General features: G+C 53.6%; 1 protein-coding gene across 1 annotated transcript in view; it reads right to left on the bottom strand.

Annotated features, from left to right (window-relative positions):
• Positions 1 to 21,130, bottom strand: part of LOC146856924 (E3 ubiquitin-protein ligase TRIM39-like) — a 243,182-nt gene that overhangs the window by 95,325 nt on the left and 126,727 nt on the right. Inside the window, exon 5 of the mRNA XM_085647006.1 lies at positions 18,318 to 18,433. Coding sequence (XP_085503132.1) covers positions 18,318 to 18,433 — 116 coding nt within the window. The remainder of the gene's footprint in view (positions 1 to 18,317; positions 18,434 to 21,130) is intronic.

Here is a 21,130-nt window from a genome sequence, read left to right as displayed (position 1 = left end):
CCACCGTCCATGTACACCCCAGTACGTTCCAGTCGTACCCCCACCCCAGTACGTGTCGTACCACCGTCAATGTACACCCCCCCACCCCTGTACGTGTCGTACCACCGTCAATGTACACCCCCCCACCCCTGTACGTGTCGTACCACCGTCTATGTACACCCCAGTACGTTCCAGTCGTACCCCCACCCCAGTACGTGTCGTACCACCGTGAACCTACACCCCCCCACCCCTGTACGTGTCGTACCACCGTCTATGTACACCCCAGTACGTTCCAGTCGTACCCCCACCCCAGTACGTGTCGTACCACCGTCAATGTACACCCCCCCACCCCTGTACGTGTCGTACCACCGTCAATGTACACCCCCCCACCCCTGTACGTGTCGTACCACCGTCAATGTACACCCCCCCACCCCTGTACGTGTCGTACCACCGTCAATGTACACCCCCCCACCCCTGTACGTGTCGTACCACCGTCTATGTACACCCCAGTACCTTCCAGTCGTACCCCCACCCCAGTACGTGTCGTACCACCGTGAACCTACACCCCCCCACCCCTGTACGTGTCGTACCACCGTCTATGTACACCCCAGTACGTTCCAGTCGTACCCCCACCCCAGTACGTGTCGTACCACCGTCAATGTACACCCCCCCACCCCTGTACATGTCGTACCACCGTCAATGTACACCCCCCCACCCCTGTACGTGTCGTACCACCGTCAATGTACACCCCCCCACCCCTGTACGTGTCGTACCACCGTCTATGTACACCCCAGTACGTTCCAGTCGTACCCCCACCCCAGTACGTGTCGTACCACCGTCAATGTACACCCCCCCACCCCTGTACGTGTCGTACCACCGTCAATGTACACCCCCCACCCCTGTACGTGTCGTACCACCGTCTATGTACACCCCCCCACCCCTGTACGTGTCGTACCACCGTCTATGTACACCCCAGTACGTTCCAGTCGTACCCCAACCCCAGTACGTTCCTGGCGCACCCCCAACACAACCTCCTAAGTACGGAGCGCACCCCATGCCCCAACATCACAACCGCATGTACGAGTCGTACAAAGCCACACACAAGGACCAAATCGTACAACCAAATGGCCCATGTACACACCGTACACACGCTCAAAACGCACGTACACAACAAGGACAAAACAAAACAACTCAACAATACACCATTCGAAAGGCACACAGCCACTAAACATGGCCAACAACCACTAAAATAACACAATCACTGACCTGCAACTGTCAAAAACAAACAGAGGCCCAATACACCACCACTCCTTATAACACACCCACCCAAAATTCAAACACTGCCACACCCACCCATGGACCAATAAAAAGGGCCCACACACACAAACCATGAGCCTTTGCAACAGACCCACTGCTGCCAGACACCACAGAACCAGACTACAAGCGACACCACATCTTACACTTGCACACCTTCACACGACCACCCTCACAAACACCCTCTCATCACATTCACACACACACACAACCATCCACACCCCCCCCCAACATCCACACACCCCCCACACCCACACCATCCCCACCCACACCCCTCACCATGCCCACTACCAAGAATCCAAAGTTCAGTCACCGAGAGTTGGAGGTCCTTGTTGATCAAATCCTCAGAGTCGAGCCACAGATCTTTGGAACATTGGTCAGAAGCACCAGCCAGGCAGCCAAAACAGCCATGTGGCAGACCATCGTCGATGCTGTGAATGCTGTTGCGGACACCAGGAGGACCAAGCAGGATTGCCAGAACAGGTGGTACGATCTGCGGAGGAGGGTCAGAGCCAAGAGACAGGAGGAACACGACCAGGCCAACGCCACCGGAGGAGGGCCCTCCCGCAGACCCGTACAGTACCATCCCTGGGAGGAGAGGGTGATGGCCATACTGCCGGTGGAGGCAGTTGAAGGAGTAGAAGGACTCCGAGACCCGGGTGAGTACACAAACAACGCACCTCACATGGGGGGAACTGCAACCACAACCAAAATTAATAACAGGCACGCAAACACCACAAGCCATCGCATTACTCAACCACACTCCATGAGCAGGCACATGCCACTGCTGCCACCATGCCCCATGCACCCAGCTGGACAATGTCAAGTCACAGGCCACAGAAGACAACAACACATGACACGGTAACCCGGATGGCGGGAGTGTGGGCACCAAGAATCACATAGTGCGACTCCAAAGCAGACAACAATGCCCTCTGCCCATATGGCCTAGGTCACAGCCAGACAAACACTGTGTCCCAACACAGGAATGACTTGCCAGCAAATGGCGGATGCCTTGCATCAACACATGGGGGTGAAGGCACTGTTTTGCACATGCCAGCAGCTAATGAACAGCCAACAGTGTGAAAGAGTGGCAGCACACACCACCACAGCAGCAGCGCACAGACACACAGCAGACAAAATGGGTGCCTGGAGATCAGAAACAAACTCACATCAACAGGCCAAGGGCCACTCAAAGATCTGCTAACAGTGTGTGCCCAGGAAGCTGGGCCAAGGTGACAGAGGGTGACACACGGAGGGAGGGAGAGGGGGACACAGAGGGAGGGAGAGGGGGACTGAGAGGGAGGGAGACACAGGAAGATGGACAGAGGGAGGAGGCTGACACACAGAGGGAGGGAGAGGGGGACACAGAGGGAGGGAGAGGGGGACAGAGAGGGAGGGGGACACAGGAAGATGGACAGAGGGAGGAGGCTGACACACAGAGGGAGGGAGAGGGGGACACAGAGGGAGGGAGACACAGGAAGATGGACAGAGGGAGGAGGCTGACACACAGAGGGAGGGAGAGGGGGACACAGAGGGAGGGAGAGGGGGACACAGAGGGAGGGAGAGGGGGACACAGAGGGAGGGAGAGGGGGACAGAGAGGGAGGGGGACACAGGAAGATGGACAGAGGGAGGAGGCTGACACACAGAGGGAGGGAGAGGGGGACACAGAGGGAGGGAGACACAGGAAGATGGACAGAGGGAGGAGGCTGACACACAGAGGGAGGGAGAGGGGGACACAGAGGGAGGGAGAGGGGGACAGAGAGGGAGGGAGAGGGGGACAGAGAGGGAGGGAGAGGGGGACACAGAGGGAGGGAGAGGGGGACACAGAGGGAGGGAGAGGGGGACTGAGAGGGAGGGAGACACAGGAAGATGGACAGAGGGAGGAGGCTGACACACAGAGGGAGGGAGAGGGGGACAGAGAGGGAGGGAGAGGGGGACAGAGAGGGAGGGGGACACAGGAAGATGGACAGAGGGAGGAGGCTGACACACAGAGGGAGGGAGAGGGGGACACAGAGGGAGGGAGACACAGGAAGATGGACAGAGGGAGGAGGCTGACACACAGAGGGAGGGAGAGGGGGACACAGAGGGAGGGAGAGGGGGACACAGAGGGAGGGAGAGGGGGACACAGAGGGAGGGAGAGGGGGACAGAGAGGGAGGGAGAGGGGGACAGAGAGGGAGGGAGAGGGGGACAGAGAGGGAGGGAGAGGGGGACAGAGAGGGAGGGAGACACAGGAAGATGGACAGAGGGAGGAGGCTGACACACAGAGGGAGGGAGAGGGGGACAGAGAGGGAGGGAGAGGGGGACAGAGAGGGAGGGAGAGGGGGACAGAGAGGGAGGGAGAGGGGGACAGAGAAGGAGGGAGACACAGGGAGAGCAAATCAGTCCTTTGGTGTGTGGGAATGTCTGCTCGTCAGCAGGTGGACTGCGTGCATGTAGACAAGGGTGCCCAGTGCCAGAACCCCCCCTCTTCATCATGGCAAAACGCAGGGCCATGTTACAACCTGTACACGAGCACAAGGACAGCCACCTGCATCATATGAGTGTGTGGATCCACTCCATGTGCACATGTACAGTGCTACAAGGAAGGCGCAAACGCATAGCTCACCACACATGCACACTCCACTGCTGACTGCAGTCACACTTGACGCAGCAAGTAAGACTGTGCCACACATAGTTAAAGGGGCCAAATTGGTGCCCAAGGGACACACACATGCACAAGTGCACTGTGAGTGGAATGCAAGACAGATCCTAATTCCAAGAGGAAATGTGCCAACTTTGTAACGGATGCAACATGGATGTTGCATGGATCAAAAGTAACATTGTCTCTCTCACACACAGGTCAACGTCGTGCTGCACCCCCCAACACTGGGGGGGAACACTCACAGGACCCGGATCTGCAGGAGACCGATCCCACCGGCAGCGACCACTCTCACCACTCTGCGGACGACCCCGACCGACCTGGCCCCTCTGGTGTCCAACCACCTGCAGCACCTGCGTCAGGTACAACCGTGCCAACCACCACCCCCACTCCTGCCACATCCCAGGAGACACCCAGGATCCCTGCCCCAACCCCACAATGCAGCCAGGCTCGCCAGGAGGGACACGGTGTCCCGGGCACCCAGGAGGAGGCAGGCGACAACGCCAATGCCACCCCTCAGGGGTCCCGGAGACCCCATGTGCCCACAAGTGCAGGCCAGACGCAAGTGGGCAGGGGTGGTGGGAGTGGAGAGCGGCGGAGGCGCGAGCCTGACCAGTTGGCTGGGGATCCGGTATTTTCCCATGTCCGTAACATCCTGGACTCATACCGGCAGGACACCACGGGCATGGCCCAGGTTGTGTCCGTCCTCGAGGGGATCAAGGTCCAGCAGGCCCAGCAACATGCGGAGCTAATAGCCTGTCTACAGCTACACCAACGGAGGATGGAGGACAGACAGGCTGAGCAAGTGACGGCGTCCCAGGGGATTCACGCTGAACTCCGTCGGATGGCCGACACCATGGCCGACCCTCCCTGTGCCAGAAGGCGGAGAACATCACCACCCACAGGGAGGGATCATGAGGAGGAGGAGGAAACATCCGACGGAGCATCCCAGACGTCGTCACGGCCTGCTGCTGAGGTTCCCCGCAGGAAGCCGGGTCGTCCACGGAAAGGACCGTGAGGGTGGCTGCCACATCACCATCTCCCAGGACACCTGGCCTGGCACCTGGCCCACTGGAGCAACAGCATCACAGCATCAAGAGACATTCTCTGCCACATGGCCCTGCTGGTCACTGGCTGACCAATGTTGACAAAGACTGTGGCATGGACTCTGAGGATTTCCAATGGCAAGGGCACCAACTCCCCTACTGAACTTTGGATTCCCTAATCCCGGAAAGGCCCTCACTTGGCCCCCCCCCCCCAATAATAAATCACACTATTAAGAGTAGATGCCTGCTGGTAGCATTATTACCTAACATGTGTCTTGTACAGTCTAAACATGCCTGAGTCATCTGTTCACTTCAACCATCCACACCCTGGGGCCTGAGTCTGGCACAGGACACATGGGTCACAGTTTTCTAGGCAAGACAGACATGGAGCACCATACACACCCGTGATGGTCAGAACCAGCTGAGGGGGTGGCCGAACAACCGTGCTGACAGACACATTGAGTACAGCAACAGTCATGCGCAGAGGTCAGGGATCCTGGCCCGTGTCCTGGGGGGCACCCAGGTACGTGTAGACAGGTGGCAGAACCATGTCCTGCAAGCTTGAGTCCGGTGGATGCAGAGAATGGGGTCATGGACAACGTTGGATGCATGGGGATGGCACATGTCACAATACCCACACAGTCATGGACATCATGCCCATTACACAGTCTCAGCACACACACACAGCTTGCATCTTGCCACTCGACACATTGACACATAGCCACAATCAGGGAATACCATGCCAGACATGCAGGATGCACCGTGCCAACACACCAGCATTGACTGAGAAGAGGCAGCTTGGAGGCATAGGGACACCTTTAATAGTCATGTGTTTGGGATTGCAGAGGCAACTTGAAGTACACATGAACACATCATGTGGAGTAACATGTGGCTCCAACACTGGCACCCCCCTTCTGCAGCACAAATGCGTGATAGCCATGGAACTGGCACACAAGTGTCGGATAATAGCTAAATACCCACAGCTGCTCACGGAGAGCCTGCCATACACCATACATCCGCTGATGTGGAAGTCCCACGCCATGTCAAGACAATGTTAACCGTATGTGTCCGAGGGCAGTGTCACACACATTGATGCCTTCATCACAATCCACCATCCCATCACTGATGACTGACAACCAGGCAGGCCATCTATTCAGGTGTACCCAGCTGCATGTCGTGTCCCATGGGGATGCCACATGTCTGCAGAGGACCCAAACCCCGACCGGGGCAGTGTGCACACATCGTGAACAACTGCCACACCCAATACACCCCAGATGCATCCCTTACCCCATGGAGACTTCCAAACGTGTCCGTGCCTGTAACGCTGAGTCAGCCCACGATGCCATGTCCATGAGGAATAGCAGTGCCACAACAATGCAACCAGCAAACGGCATGCGCAGGTACCTGGGGAAGAGAGACACACAAGAAGTCAGCCACAAGAAGCACAGCCACTTGCATGTGCATGTACTCGACACATGTATGTATGACAACATGCTAGGTCACAATTATGTCTGGGGAAATACTACCATCACTGCCACCATCACTCCAGTGACACACCCACACACACCTCTGCCCCACGTGCCATACATGCAGGTGGAGACACACATCACAACGCATGCCACACGGGGACCAATGCGTGCACACTCAGACCCTGGTACTCACCACTAAGCAAAGAAGTCGCGTATGAGCCGAGTCCGGATGTCCTCTTGCGGCTCCACATCCTCCACATCACTAGCCCCATTGCCAAGCCCTTCGTCCTCCACGGGTGGATGGTCCTCGTCATCTTGATCCAGGATGAGGGGCACAGCTCTTTCAACTGCCATGTTGTGCAGCATGCAGCAGACCATGAAGATCTTGCAGACCTTCGCCGGGGCATATGGGAGTGCGCCGCCGGTCTTGTGGAGGCACCGGAATCGGCTCTTCAGCATGCCAAACGTCCTCTCTATCACTCGCCTTGTCCGGCCATGGGCGGTGTTGTAGCGGAGCTGGGCCGGCGTGATGGGGTTGCGGAGAGGTGTCAGCAGCCAAGGCATGTTGGGATAGCCAGCGTCCCCTAAATGGAAAGCACATGGATATCGTTAGAACAGGCGATGCGGTAGTGCTGCTCGGCCAAACAGAATACAGGACAGACAGACTGTACCCACCAACAACACATGCACGTTCGTTGCGCAGCTGCATCATCATATCAGGCATCCCGCTACGCCTCATGATGTAGGCATCGTGTGCTGATCCTGGAAAACGAGCACAGACATGTGAAATCACCATGTTGGACAGACACACCACAAGGGCATTGATGGAATGGTAGTGCTTCCGATTGCGGTACGCCACCTCCCGTGCGTGTGGTGGTACCAAACCTACATGTGTCCCATCTATGGACCCAATGACATGGGGCATCCCTCCCAGGGCATAGAAACCACGTTTGACCTCAGTCATCTGTTCAGGGGTTGGGAACTTGATGAAGTCATCCAGGTGAATCAACATGGCCTCCAAGAAATCATGCAGCACACCGCTGAACATGCTCTGGGACATGCCACCAACATGAGCTATGGTATATTGGAAGGTACCCGTGGCAAGGAAATGTAGGGCAGCCATTACCTTCAGCTGGGGTGTCAGTGCCGTAGGATACCTGTGCTGCGGTTGCAGGTGTGGTGCCAGTCTCGCCGTCAGCTCCAGAATCAACGGTTGGGTGAAGCGGTAGAGCCGGATCCTGTCATTCTCCTGCATGGTGGCCAAGTCTGGAATTCTTCGGGCAACAGGAGGCGCTCTGCAGTAATTTGGAAGTGACAAGGAAGAGTGAGTGCACTACGAGAACAACTCATGTCTACTGAGCACATGTAAATCTGCCAATACACACATGCCACATAGGGAGTCAGGCATGTGCTACATGCCCAGGACACGTATGGATGCAAGGTGACACTCCTTCCAAGACCCAGCTACACACGGTGATTGAGAACCTCCCCATGCCACGCCATGGGAATAGCTGTGTCCCAGTGCAAGTGAACAGCCCGACGCAAGACAGAAGTGACATACACCCACACATCAGCAGAAGTAGGATGCCGATTGTAGAGACTGGTAGCGGAACACCGGAGCCACAGGTCACATGACATTACACTAGGCCTGCCCACACACCTTGCCATGAAGGTGCACATGTCATGACTCACCACACATTCCTTGTGAGGATGCTGACATGGCCTTGTCACGCTACTCCGTGTCCCATGCATACATGTGCACCTCACATCAGATACCACATGTGGCATGGTGTGCGGAACAGTGTGCAATGACAATCTACACACAGACACATGTTGGTTGCTGCAACGGCTGCAGCTTTTGAGGGTGCTACAACATCAACCTGATGTAAATCCCGGACACATAAATGACATAGTCACATTGTGCACTGTGGGTAGTGACAAGTCAGGTGTCATGACCCCTGTACCGGGCATCATGGGACACTTCCGTGTGTTGGTGTCCGTGCCATGCCAGTGACGCTCACCCCAAGTGCGCAGTACGACATGCACACATGTCAAAGGAGTCAAGGGCATGCCTGGCACACATTGCACCCTCACACAGTACACCTGTACACATCTCATCATACATCTGGTGCCTCCTCCACTCAGGAGGCATGTTCCACATCACAGCCTGTCACACCTGTGCCCCACACATGTAGTAATGCACAGACGATGCCTTGATGTCCATTCCTGGACAAGTATGTCCATCCATGGACAAGTATGTCCGCCCTATTCCTACCTGTGTGTCGACTATCACCACAGTGATGTGTACAAACCGGCGTACTGCTGCTAAGAGGGCCTGTGTATGTTCCCCAATCACTGTGGGAGTGCTGCCGTATGTGTACCCATCGTGATGGCGAGCGTACAGGCATTTGTACGGTCCGTACCACAACGAGTACGCATACGCGTGCAGACCCATAGTGATAGTGAGCGTACATGCGAGTGTACGGCCCTCTCACTATGGGTCTGCACGCGTATGCGTACACGTAGTGGTACGGACCGTACAAATGCCTGTACGCTCACTATCACTATGGTTCTGCACGCGTATGCGTACACGTAGTGGTACGGACCGTACACTCGCATCTACGCTCACTATCACTATGGTTCTGCACGCGTATGCGTACACGTAGTGGTACGGACCGTACACTCGCATCTACGCTCACTATCACTATGGTTCTGCACGCGTATGCGTACACGTAGTGGTACGGAACGTACACTCGCATCTACGCTCACTATCACTATGGTTCTGCACGCGTATGCGTACACGTAGTGGTACGGACCGTACACTCGCATCTACGCTCACTATCACTACGGGTACACAGACCCATAGTGATAGTGAGCGTACAGGCATTTGTACGGTCCGTACCACAACGAGTACGCATACGCGTGCAGACCCATAGTGATAGTGAGCGTACATGCGAGTGTACGGCCCTCTCACTATGGGTCTGCACGCGTATGCGTACACGTAGTGGTACGGAACGTACACTCGCATCTACGCTCACTATCACTATGGTTCTGCACGCGTATGCGTACACGTAGTGGTACGGAACGTACACTCGCATCTACGCTCACTATCACTATGGTTCTGCACGCGTATGCGTACACGTAGTGGTACGGACCGTACACTCGCATCTACGCTCACTATCACTACGGGTACACAGACCCATAGTGATAGTGAGCGTACAGGCATTTGTACGGTCCGTACCACAACGAGTACGCATACGCGTGCAGAACCATAGTGATTTTGAACGTAGGCATGCATGTACGGGCCGTTGCCATGCATTTGGGGTGCCCTAGGGCCCGGAAACGCACCGTACCTGTGTGTGATTCTCCTAATTACATAGGGGACAAGTATTAAGGCCTACATGCATGCTGGTTGTCATGGCGACCAGGTTCAAATTTCGATTTTGTTCTGGAAGGTGCACAGCAGAAGTCAGTTGGAATTCTTCTACTTTGTTGCAATGTGTTTGTGGGGCTGACATCATGCAGGAGAATGAAACCGATAGAGAACCCACAGACTGCTAGGTTTGAAGGGATTGGTGGAAACATAGGATGCAAATGTGAGTGACCAATCACTCTGTACTCCTGTGCATGAGACTGGGCAGAAGGGCACATATAAGGCAGCCAGGTCCCATGAGGGATTACTTGCCTGCACATCTTTGCATTTGTCGACCAAGCTGCTGCTACTGATTCCCTGGAACCATGTCAAGGGCTGTGGAGAGGACACAGCCATTCACCCTGGAGGAGAACATGGCTCTGCTGGATGTGATCCTCCCACAGTACCCCATGCTGTATGGGCGACCAGGGTATCAGGTGAGTGCATAGGCCACTGCCACAGACTGTCCCTATGTTGTGACTGTGTCTTCAGGCATTGTGACCCGGTGTGACACACATGCCATGTACTGTCGGTGGGGTACCAGGGGGGGGGTGCCTGATGTCTCCCAGCAGTGCCCTGAGACAGGAGGGGTGTGTGCAGAGTCCTCCCAGCAGTGCCCTGAGACAGGAGGTGTGTGTGCAGAGTCCTCCCAGCAGTGCCCTGAGACAGGAGGTGTGGGTGTGATGCACAGTGTGAGCCTTGATCATTGATTGTGACATTGCCATCATTCCACCTGAGTACCCACTATGGCACGTACTGCCTTTTCCCTCACCAGAGGATGATGTCCCTATGACAGAGGTGCAATGCGTTGGCTGCATTACATGCCATGTAGTAACCAGCTATTATGTTCACATATGTCTCTCTGTGACATGTGGCTGGTGTATTGATGTGGTGTCACTTGTACTTCCTCACAGGTAGGCGCCTCTGCCAAGGAGCAGATCTGGCTGACCGCCGTCAGTGCCGTGAGGCGTGTGGATGGTCGGAGGCGGAGCCTGTCCCAGGTGAGGAAACGCTGGCAGGATATCCGGTGCGGAGGATTGCACGGCTCCTGCTGGGGGACTCACCTGAGAGCCACAAGAACCGCGGCCGCCGCCGTCTGACCCACCTCCACAGGCGTGTGCTGCCGGTGGTCTTTCCAGACCTGGAGAGGCGCTTACAGGCGATGCAGCAGGCGGAAGGGGGTAGGTACATGTGCGTTTGTTGTGTGTCACCGGCATTTGTAAGGGCACAGTGGCATTAATTCACTGGCAGGGTTTAAAGGTGCTGTGCCCATCCAGTTTGCCCAAGTGTAGCGCAGCGCCCCTGCCACCCTTCCCCTCCTTGCAATGTGTTCCCTGGTCTGTGTGTAGTCACTCCTTCACAAGGTAATGTAGGCTGGCGCTTTGTCCACGAGAACAATGACTGTAGCATCATGGGTGGTGGTGGTGGGTAACAGGTTGTGGGACCTTGCCTGTGAACTGTCAAGTTCACTGCATGTGGGTTCCATGTCAGTTGGCACTGATGCTGGCTCCAGACATGGGAGTTGGTCTCTCATGTGTCATGCCTTACAGCGCGCATGTCCTATGTAGTGGCCTGTGACATGATGTGCATGAGTGTGCGCTACGCATAGTGCAGGGATGGTGACGTGTGTAGCAGTCATTCCCATTCAGTAGCATGTAGTTGCGTGCCCAATACTGTCCCCTGGGGCACCTTATTCTCAGTGTTGTTTGTGTCATCATCAACGTGGACACTCTCACTGTCTACAGCGTAGGTTGTGCTCTGTGCCATTGTCCCCTGTCACCATGTATATAGACGTGCTATTATGTACAGGTGTCCACTGTGCAGCCTGACCTGATTGTCCCTCTTCATACTCACAGTTGCCAGTGCCTGTGTGTCTTGTTATACTCATCTGAGGATGGGCACTGGTACCTCATTATTTGTACAGGCGCACCTTTGCTGTTTTGCGTCCAATCTTGCCTTTTGCCTGCCACTGTGTTTATCACCCAGACTATGAGATGTTGGTGCCACCTGTGTCTCAGCAATTAGCATCGTGTGGGGGTTGCTTGGGGCGGGCAATGCCTATGTGTCAAATCCTGATTCCTAATTGCTGGGTCTGGACAGTGTGTGATGTTACTGGACACACACGCAAGGTGCAGTGACCGAGTTATGTTGGGCATGTTTGCAGCATTACCTATGCAGCATGTGTCTCAAGTTCATGGATATTGTCCCTGGTCATAGGTATTTTCACAAACGCTGTGTGGTGCAGAGGCAGTGCAGGATTGTCCCCAGGGCCTGGGTGCTATGTCAGACTTCGTTTCCTGTCATCAGCTATTGTCTCATGCTCTCCATGGTATTTCAGTGGCATGGTGGCTCAACCAACTGTGTTTCATGCCCTACATCGGTACCTTGTTTTGCAGATGTTAGGGATCTGCCTCTTCAGGCTATGCAATGTTGACTATGTAGATTGGACTCATGTGACAGATGTGTACAGGTGTCTGATTAATTTCTGTCTCTCCACCCTGCCCACAGCATCGTCGGGGGACACAGAGGGAGACATGGACACGGACCAGGCGGAGGGACCGAGCACCAGTGGCAGCCGTGACATCGGGGCTGGCACATCGAGTGGGACAGAGGCGGAGGATAGTGTGGCCGAGGACCTGTCGACTGGCACATCAGACTACGAAGCTGACAGGTCCGAGGAGGATGTCTCAGGGTTGGCGGAGGCTGCACCAGCAGCTGACAGTGGAACAACACCTGCCACCGCCCCCTCAGTTCCCACCAACCGCCTCCCACTTGCTCGTGTCCCTTCCCAGCGTGCCCGGTCACCGCATGTCTCCTTCCTGCCAGGCACCGCACCCCCTGCCCCTGTCTCCACTGCTGCCGCCAATGCTGAGTCTATGGACATCCAGCGGCAAATGCAGGTTGGTCAGGCTGCGATCCTGAATGTCCTCCATTCCCACGGGAAAATCCTCACCAACATCGAGGCATTCTTGGAGGGCATTCATTCTTTGCAGGCTGACCAACGCAACTTTCTGAGGTCCCTAGACTCCACACTGACTGCAGCAGTGGGTCTCCTGCAGCGCGACCTCCCCCCACCTACCCCTGCCCCATCCACACTTCCCACTTCCATGCCTGTCCCACGTACACCCAGACGTCGGCATGCACCCACCACAACAGACACAGGCACCACACCAGCAGGGAAGGTCCACCGCACTCCTCCTGACACGCACACACAGGGTGAGATAGGCACACCCACTGGGTCGGGGGGCAAACGTGTGACACGCAGCCAGAGTGGGAGTCCGCATTCCACACAATCCACTCCCTCCAAATCCCCTCCCCTCAGCTCTCCTGGCCACATCTCCCCCAAGGACTCCTTCATGGCCGCTCTGTCCCTGAGCCCCACAGTTACGCCACCACGCAAGCGGTCAAGGAAGTCCTCGGTCAGGGTGGTTGAGTCTCCCCCCCTGTCTCCACCCTCCCCCGGTGGCGCTGCAACCCATCCCTCTGAACCCCCCCCCTCCTTGGGGCCTGAGGTCACTTCGGGTGCAGGGGACTCCCTGGAGGACCTTGCTAAGGTGTGTAGTGCCATCCTGGCCTCCGCCTTTGGCCATGACACACCCCCTGTGGTTGAGTCCTCCATCCCTGCACCCACAACGCCGCCCCTTTGCCCTGATGTCCCTGCGGTGCCTGTTGCTTCCCCCCCCCCTGATGCCCTCACCAGTATGGAAGACGATGGCATTTGACTGTGCAGGCAAGGTAGGGGACACACATCCCACTGTGTCCCCCATGCAGCTGGGAATAATTGACTGCCCTATGGCCTTTGTTGACTTTGAACTGCCGTTGATCCACGGACATTGTGCTCATGCTGATTAAAGCTTATTTTTTTTTTCATTATCACACTCCTGCTATGGTGGTATTGGTGTTGGTGGGGCTGCTACATTGTTTTGGGTGGTGTTTAAGGCTTTGGGTGTGTGGGATTTGTAGTAGTGTTCTGCTCTTTGGGGCCACCCTAGGATCTGTGTGCCATCACAAGGTGTTGGCTAACTTCCTTAGGTCATGTCAGCAGTTACTGCATGGTTCAATTGTCCCAGGGTGTATTCCTTACTCTGTGTACCCAGTTTCTTCCCTGCAGGGTGTTCCCAATGTTTAGCGCAGAGCTGTGTGTACATGAGCTGTGTGTGTGACGGAGCCCTTCTACTTTGGCCATGCATGCATGGCCATGTCTCCACCTGCAACAATCGTGGCATCCTTGGTGATCACTGTACTTGTGTGTGGAGTCAGTTGACATGAGTTCATGGGGACATGTTCCCTTGTAGGCAGTATGGATGTGGGTAATTGTGGCATCACACACATGTGTTACACCCCTCCTGGGTGTGGACACTGCTGGGAGGACTCTGCACCCACCCCTCCTGGGTCTGGACACTGCTGGGAGGACTCTGCACACACCCCTCCTGGGTCTGGACACTGCTGGGAGGACTCTGCACACACCCCTCCTGTCTCTGGGCACTGCTGGGAGGACTCACCACCCACCCCTCCTGGGTCTGGACACTGCTGGGAGGACTCTGCACCCACCCCTCCTGTCTCTGGGCACTGCTGGGAGGACTCACCACCCACCCCTCCTGTCTCAGGGCACTGCTGGGAGGTCTCTGCACCCACCCCTCCTGGGTCTGGACACTGCTGGGAGGACTCTGCACACACCCCTCCTGTCTCTGGGCACTGCTGGGAGGACTCACCACCCACCCCTCCTGTCTCAGGGCACTGCTGGGAGGTCTCTGCACCCACCCCTCCTGGGTCTGGACACTGCTGGGAGGACTCTGCACACACCCCTCCTGTCTCTGGGCACTGCTGGGAGGACTCTGCACCCACCCCTCCTGGGTCTGGACACTGCTGGGAGGACTCTGCACCCACCCCTCCTGTGTCAGGGCACTGCTGGGAGGACTCCACACCCACCCCTCCTGTGTCAGGGCACTGCTGGGAGGACTCTGCACACACCCCTCCTGTCTCTGGGCACTGCTGGGAGTGATGGGCACCCACCCCTCCTGTCTCAGGGCACTGCTGGGAGGACTCCACACCCACCACTCCTGTCTCAGGGCACTGCTGGGTGGACTCTGCACACACACCTCCGATTACTGGATATGTGCGCTTGGCACATACACGGTGGGGTTACGCACACTGCATTAGAGGTGAGGGTACGTGTCTACTGACACTGGTGTGGTGGGGGTACGCTCCGTACGTCCGCGGGTGTGGGTACGGGTCGTACTTACACTGTTGGGCAGGGGGGTACGCTCCTTGCATTCGTGGGTGGGGGTTCGAGTCGTACTTACACTGTTGGCATGGGGGGTACGCTCCATGCATACGCGGGTGGGGGTACGGGTCGTACTTACACTGTTGGGCAGGGGGGTACGCTCCTTGCATTCGCGGGTGGGGGTACGGGTCGTACTTACACTGTTGGGCTGGGGGTACGCTCCGTACGTCCGCGGGTGGGGGTACGGGTCGTACTTACACTGTTGGGCTGGGGGTACGCTCCGTGCGTCCGCGGGTGGGGGTACGGGTCGTACTTACACTGTTGGGCTGGGGGTACGCTCCGTACGTCCGCGGGTGGGGGTACGGGTCGTACTTACACTGTTGGGCTGGGGGTACGCTCCGTACGTCCGCGGGTGGGGGTACGGGTCGTACTTACACTGTTGGGCTGGGGGTACGCTCCGTACGTCCGCGGGTGGGGGTACGGGTCGTACTTACACTGGTGTGGTGGGGGTACGCTCCGTACGTCCGCGGGTGTGGGTACGGGTCGTACTTACACTGTTGGGCAGGGGGGTACGCTCCTTGCATTCGTGGGTGGGGGTTCGAGTCGTACTTACACTGTTGGCATGGGGGGTACGCTCCATGCATACGCGGGTGGGGGTACGGGTCGTACTTACACTGTTGGGCAGGGGGGTACGCTCCTTGCATTCGCGGGTGGGGGTACGGGTCGTACTTACACTGTTGGGCTGGGGGTACGCTCCGTACGTCCGCGGGTGTGGGTACGGGTCGTACTTACACTGTTGGGCAGGGGGGTACGCTCCTTGCATTCGTGGGTGGGGGTTCGAGTCGTACTTACACTGTTGGCATGGGGGGTACGCTCCATGCATACGCGGGTGGGGGTACGGGTCGTACTTACACTGTTGGGCAGGGGGGTACGCTCCTTGCATTCGCGGGTGGGGGTACGGGTCGTACTTACACTGTTGGGCTGGGGGTACGCTCCGTACGTCCGCGGGTGGGGGTACGGGTCGTACTTACACTGTTGGGCAGGGGGGTACGCTCCTTGCATTCGCGGGTGGGGGTACGGGTCGTACTTACACTGTTGGGCTGGGGGTACGCTCCGTACGTCCGCGGGTGGGGGTACGGGTCGTACTTGCACTGTTGGGCTGGGGGGTACGCTCCTTGCATACGGGGTGGGGGTAGGGTCCGTACATATCCGTCCCCACGCTATGTGATGTTTGTGCGGCCCGTACCCAGGCCTTTGCCACGTGGGTGCGATCCGTCCCGCCATTGTTGGGGTGACGTGTGTGGGCGTGGTCCGACTTGTACCCACGCTCTTCAGGCGTGGGTACGGGACGTACCTGTCTGGTTGTGTTGCCGGTTCGCGTGGTGACGGACTTCCGTTGTGGCGGTCGCTGGATTATCAGGACACGCCCCCACCCCCTCGTGGTGACCAGGGCATGGGAGTCAGGTATGTCCAGGCCATGTGTAGTGTGTCACTCATGTGGTTGTTTTGTGGCCTGCCCTGGTCGTGCCACCCCCACCCCACCCCACTTTCCCCCCTCCCTTAGTTATTCTGACCTTCTGCGGCGTCTGCGTCGTAACCTGTAGAGGAGGTGTACTGCTATGAGGGCAGGGATGACTCGTAGGTTCGGGTCCATGTCTGTCCGTCGCGTACTGGTACTCCTTGCTCGCGTCGTCCTGTCGCGTACGGGTCCTCCTTGATCGCGTCGTCCTGTCGCGTACGGGTCCTCCTTGGTGGCGTCGTCCTGTGTGTCCGTCACGTACTGGTCCTCCTTGTTCGCGTCGCCGTCTGTCCGTCGCGTACTGGTGGTCCTTGTTCGCGTCGTCCTGATTTCCCGGCAGTTTTTGGCTGCCGCAAAATATTCACCGTGCGGGGTGACGTCGGTGCGAATCGTGATTCCTGGGTCGTGAATGGCTGGCTGCGTGCGTCCCGACGTCAGGTCGGCGCTTTCCCGGATCGCATTGGTAGGTGTTTTTTGTTCGGTCGGTCTTTTTTACGATTCGTACGGTAATGGTGTACCCGTGCGAATCGTAATTCCATGTTTGTATATTTTGACGACCGGGTACGCGTCGGACGGAGAATATGCTCCGTCCGACGGTTCGTACCCGGTTTTTACCGGATCGTGATCGGCACCAAAATCTGTGTGAAATCTTAGTAAATCTCCCCTCTCGAGAGCATGAGCTGCTGCTGTTTGCGCCCGGTTGCATTTAGTGATATTGACTCTGTGCAAAAAGCATCCGCAGGTCAATTTAGGACACAGGGGTACATTTTGTGCTGAGAAATTAGTGCTAAATGCTGTATTACGACCCTTGCCTAGTTACGAGTAATTTTGGGGTAGTTACGTGCAATTAAGCTATAGGCAATTACGCCAGCTATGCCCATCCCTAGTTAAAAGGGAATGGTCTGACCAGGAATGTGAAATTATGGCATTTTGTTCAGGTCATAGTAGATCAATGGGTCAGGAGTACGGCAGGCCAATTGACTAGGACCCTGGATTAGTTGGTCAAAGCACAGATTGCTCATGCTGGTAATTAGATTAAGTTTATTTAGTTGGTTGTTTACCAGACATTGAAATCTTCGACAACCAGGATTTTGTTTGATTTCTTGATAAGCGTTTCAGTGATGTTTAGAAATTCATCATGGACTACTTGATTGTGCTTTGGGGGTCAGTAAAAAATTTGAGTTGTAAAGAAAGTATCGTTATCCACAAAAATCCAGTCAAGGACCAGAAGGATGTTATGGGTAATCTTTTTGTTTAGAAATCTGAGGATAGTTTAATCTTTGAGTGTGCTAATGTTTTTCATCAACTTGTTCTTCCTACTTTTTTATAGTTAGGTCTCATCATTCTGATTCACGGCCATCCTACAATAATGCTGTTGTTTCAAGGGACATTGAGCAGTGATGTCACACTAGAATTTGTACTGTTTTAACCATAGAATGTATATAGTGTGAATGGTAATTAATATGTATATATATGTATTTAGAGACTTTCATGTTTTTCAAAAATAAGGGAAATTCGGACATAATAGCCCTGGATTTAATAAATGAACAATGTGCTAGAATCTTTGGGTGATGTTTGCGATTTGCAAGTTGAGAAAAAAACTAATTTCATTCAATCATTTTCAGGATATTGGCATCGGCCAGAGATCCTGGTTATTTCCCTTTTAGCAAAAAGGTACACATCAGACTATGTTCTCTGAATTTTTTTTTTTTACCATTCATATTCGTTATGTTTCCGATCAGGCCGTTGCATTGAACTTGGAAGCTTGTCAGATCATTTTGTAGATCAGGAGAGTCATCATCAATTTTCCAAAATTTTAGAGCTTCACACCTAGAAATGAGACAATGCCTGTTAATGTAGCAAATGTTTGTGTGTACAATGCCACAGAAAGGATTATACAAACGTATGCATAGATAGATGCACCCAGTTAGCTAATCATGCTTGTAGAAACACACAGTGTGCTAATGCACTATCTACATGCATGCAGATAGTGCCTACACACGCATACATGCACATACATAAATGCTTAATGCACTGCAACACATTAACACAGTCTAAAGACAATGAAAGCAACAAAAACATATTCAGAGGTATGCTGCAAGGGAATGCAAGTGAGGCTTTGCAAACAATGAATACAGAACAGAGGGCTCCTATGGAAACAAGTTGTTACACCTGTTAAACCGCTAGATATTAGATGATTGTAAGAGCTCTATCCACCTGGGGTAGCTGGTGTAGGCATCCAATACACATACATAACACAAACCAATACAAGATAGTATATTTGGATATTTACACAGGCATTTTTACAGCTCAAACTTGAAGCAAGGGTATTATGTGAGTTCTTTATGTGATAACCAGATTAGACTATACCTTTTTTTTCTTCGGTCAAAAGGATGCTTAAGTGTTTTTCCCAGAATAAAAGGTTATTGATCTGATGCTAAACTTAAACGTTGATCCATCAGTTCCCAAAAGGGGGACTGTCCATTAGGTGGATCTCCTCCCAATACACTAGATCACACTGATACAAATCTAAAGACAACTAAACATACAAAAAACAAACCAACAATATGATGCAAAGACATACTACTGAAGCGTCAAAGTCAATACACGGAGACCACTTAGCTCCCTGAAACATCAATTATAAAATGCATTTAAACACTCAGTGATGTCATTTGAGATGTCATCAGTGATGTCATCAGTGATGTCACTGACCATGTCATGAGTGATGTAATATGTGACATCATCACCAGTGCATTGCGGGCGCGCGAGTTATAGTTAGCTCAACTAACTATAACAGGCGAATTTCTCTGGTATGTGTCAAATGTCCAACTAACTATAACACCCCTGAAACCTATGGTTTTCTCAGTGAATTTTTAAGGTTTTTTAAATGCTAATTCCCAACTATAACGTCTGTAAAACCTATGGTTTTTTCAATGAATTTCAAAGGTTTTTTTAAATGCCAATTTCATATGTTAATATTTATAAAATCTATATTTTTTTAATTTAAAAAAAAATATTTTGGAACTCTATTATCCTTTTTTTTAATTTGAAAAATATGTAAAGTTTTATATCTTCAAAAAAAAGTATGTATATCGTTTTTTTTTTCTCCAGAAAACTGACGTCCCGTACCGGTAGTGTACCAAGCTCCATCAGCACGCGAATCCTATCCGCCATATTGTTAAACTCGTAAACGATGCGCATTTCGTATCCAACCAGTTCGTGGCACACGTCCCGCGTAACATCATATACGTATGTGGTCGCGCCAGCTGCTACTTTGGTATGCGACGGGTACGCACGGGTCATGTACGTATGTGAGCGCCCACTGCGCGTTGCGTATGCGAAGAGTGCACGCTGCCAGGCCCTGTCTTATGTCATAGACGTACGGTGTCACGCGGGAACGCCATTCCCTCATTTTTTTTTCATCTCAAAACTATATATAAATAAGTTTAAAGTGTATATGAGAACAAGCGATAATCTAAAATATTTTAAACATTTAAATATTTCTAACTGTAATAAACTTATATTATGGTAAATACATTTTCTCAAAATCGCATCGGGTGCGGCATCCTTGCGCGCTTGGTGCGTGATTGCCATATGAACTTAAAAGAAAAGCATTTGATTGGTTCATAACATTTCCCATTGTAACAGTTGGAGGACCCCACCCATTTTAGTCATTCTCTCTACAGCGTTTGATGAGAGACTCCTCTTCTGCTTACAGAGCTTTTTTGAAAACTGTTTCCTACATACACATATCTGACACTACACACAACATGCAACCATCATCTTCATCAATATTCATGCTCTGTAAAGTAGCCTTCCACCTGTGATTGCCATGCATCTAAAAGCTACATGACAGAACTTGTCCCCACTGCCAGAGGTAACATGGTTGCATACGCTGTCCACAGCACAATCTAATGTGGTACAGCCCAGGGGCAGTATCATGCTTAGATAATGAATACACGGACACAGATAGATAGTGGAAGTGGGTACGGGCATGTGCGCTCGACTCCTTTTTATTACCAGAGTCACATATCCAGTGACGTCTGTGCTGAATGCGTGTGGGGTGAGAGTAAACCAGCCCTCAGGGAATGGTTGCTGCTAGCATCAACTACAACAGTAATCATTGGATCCCACACAGAGATTCAATAATTAAAGGGTCAATAGCTTGTGCTGCAGTAAGGTAGGGACAGTAGATGTGAAATAATACACAAAAGATTCTATCGAAAAAGAACCATAACTTGTGGTATACTGAGATACAGGCAGTAGATCTAATATAATACACAAAAAGATTGTATCATAAAGGGTCCATCAGTTTTAGTGCACTCAGATAGCCACATCAAAGGCATTCAGCATGTGCACAGTGGGCGGACCGTACTAGGAGCAATGTCTGTTGCCTACAACACTACATCATCTGCAATAGCGACTTGATCTGAATTGTAAACACTGCTGTCTGTAGTGTAGCCCAGAGGGCGGTCAGCAAGGGCCCACAGCCACGTGGCATTGACTTGAGCTGTCCTGTTTGCCGTA

This window comes from Triturus cristatus, chromosome 3_2 (assembly GCF_964204655.1).
Source record: "Triturus cristatus chromosome 3_2, aTriCri1.1, whole genome shotgun sequence".
Lineage (NCBI taxonomy): Eukaryota > Metazoa > Chordata > Amphibia > Caudata > Salamandridae > Triturus > Triturus cristatus.
Note: the sequence above shows the minus strand (reverse complement) of the source record. Positions and strands in the feature narration are given on the sequence as shown.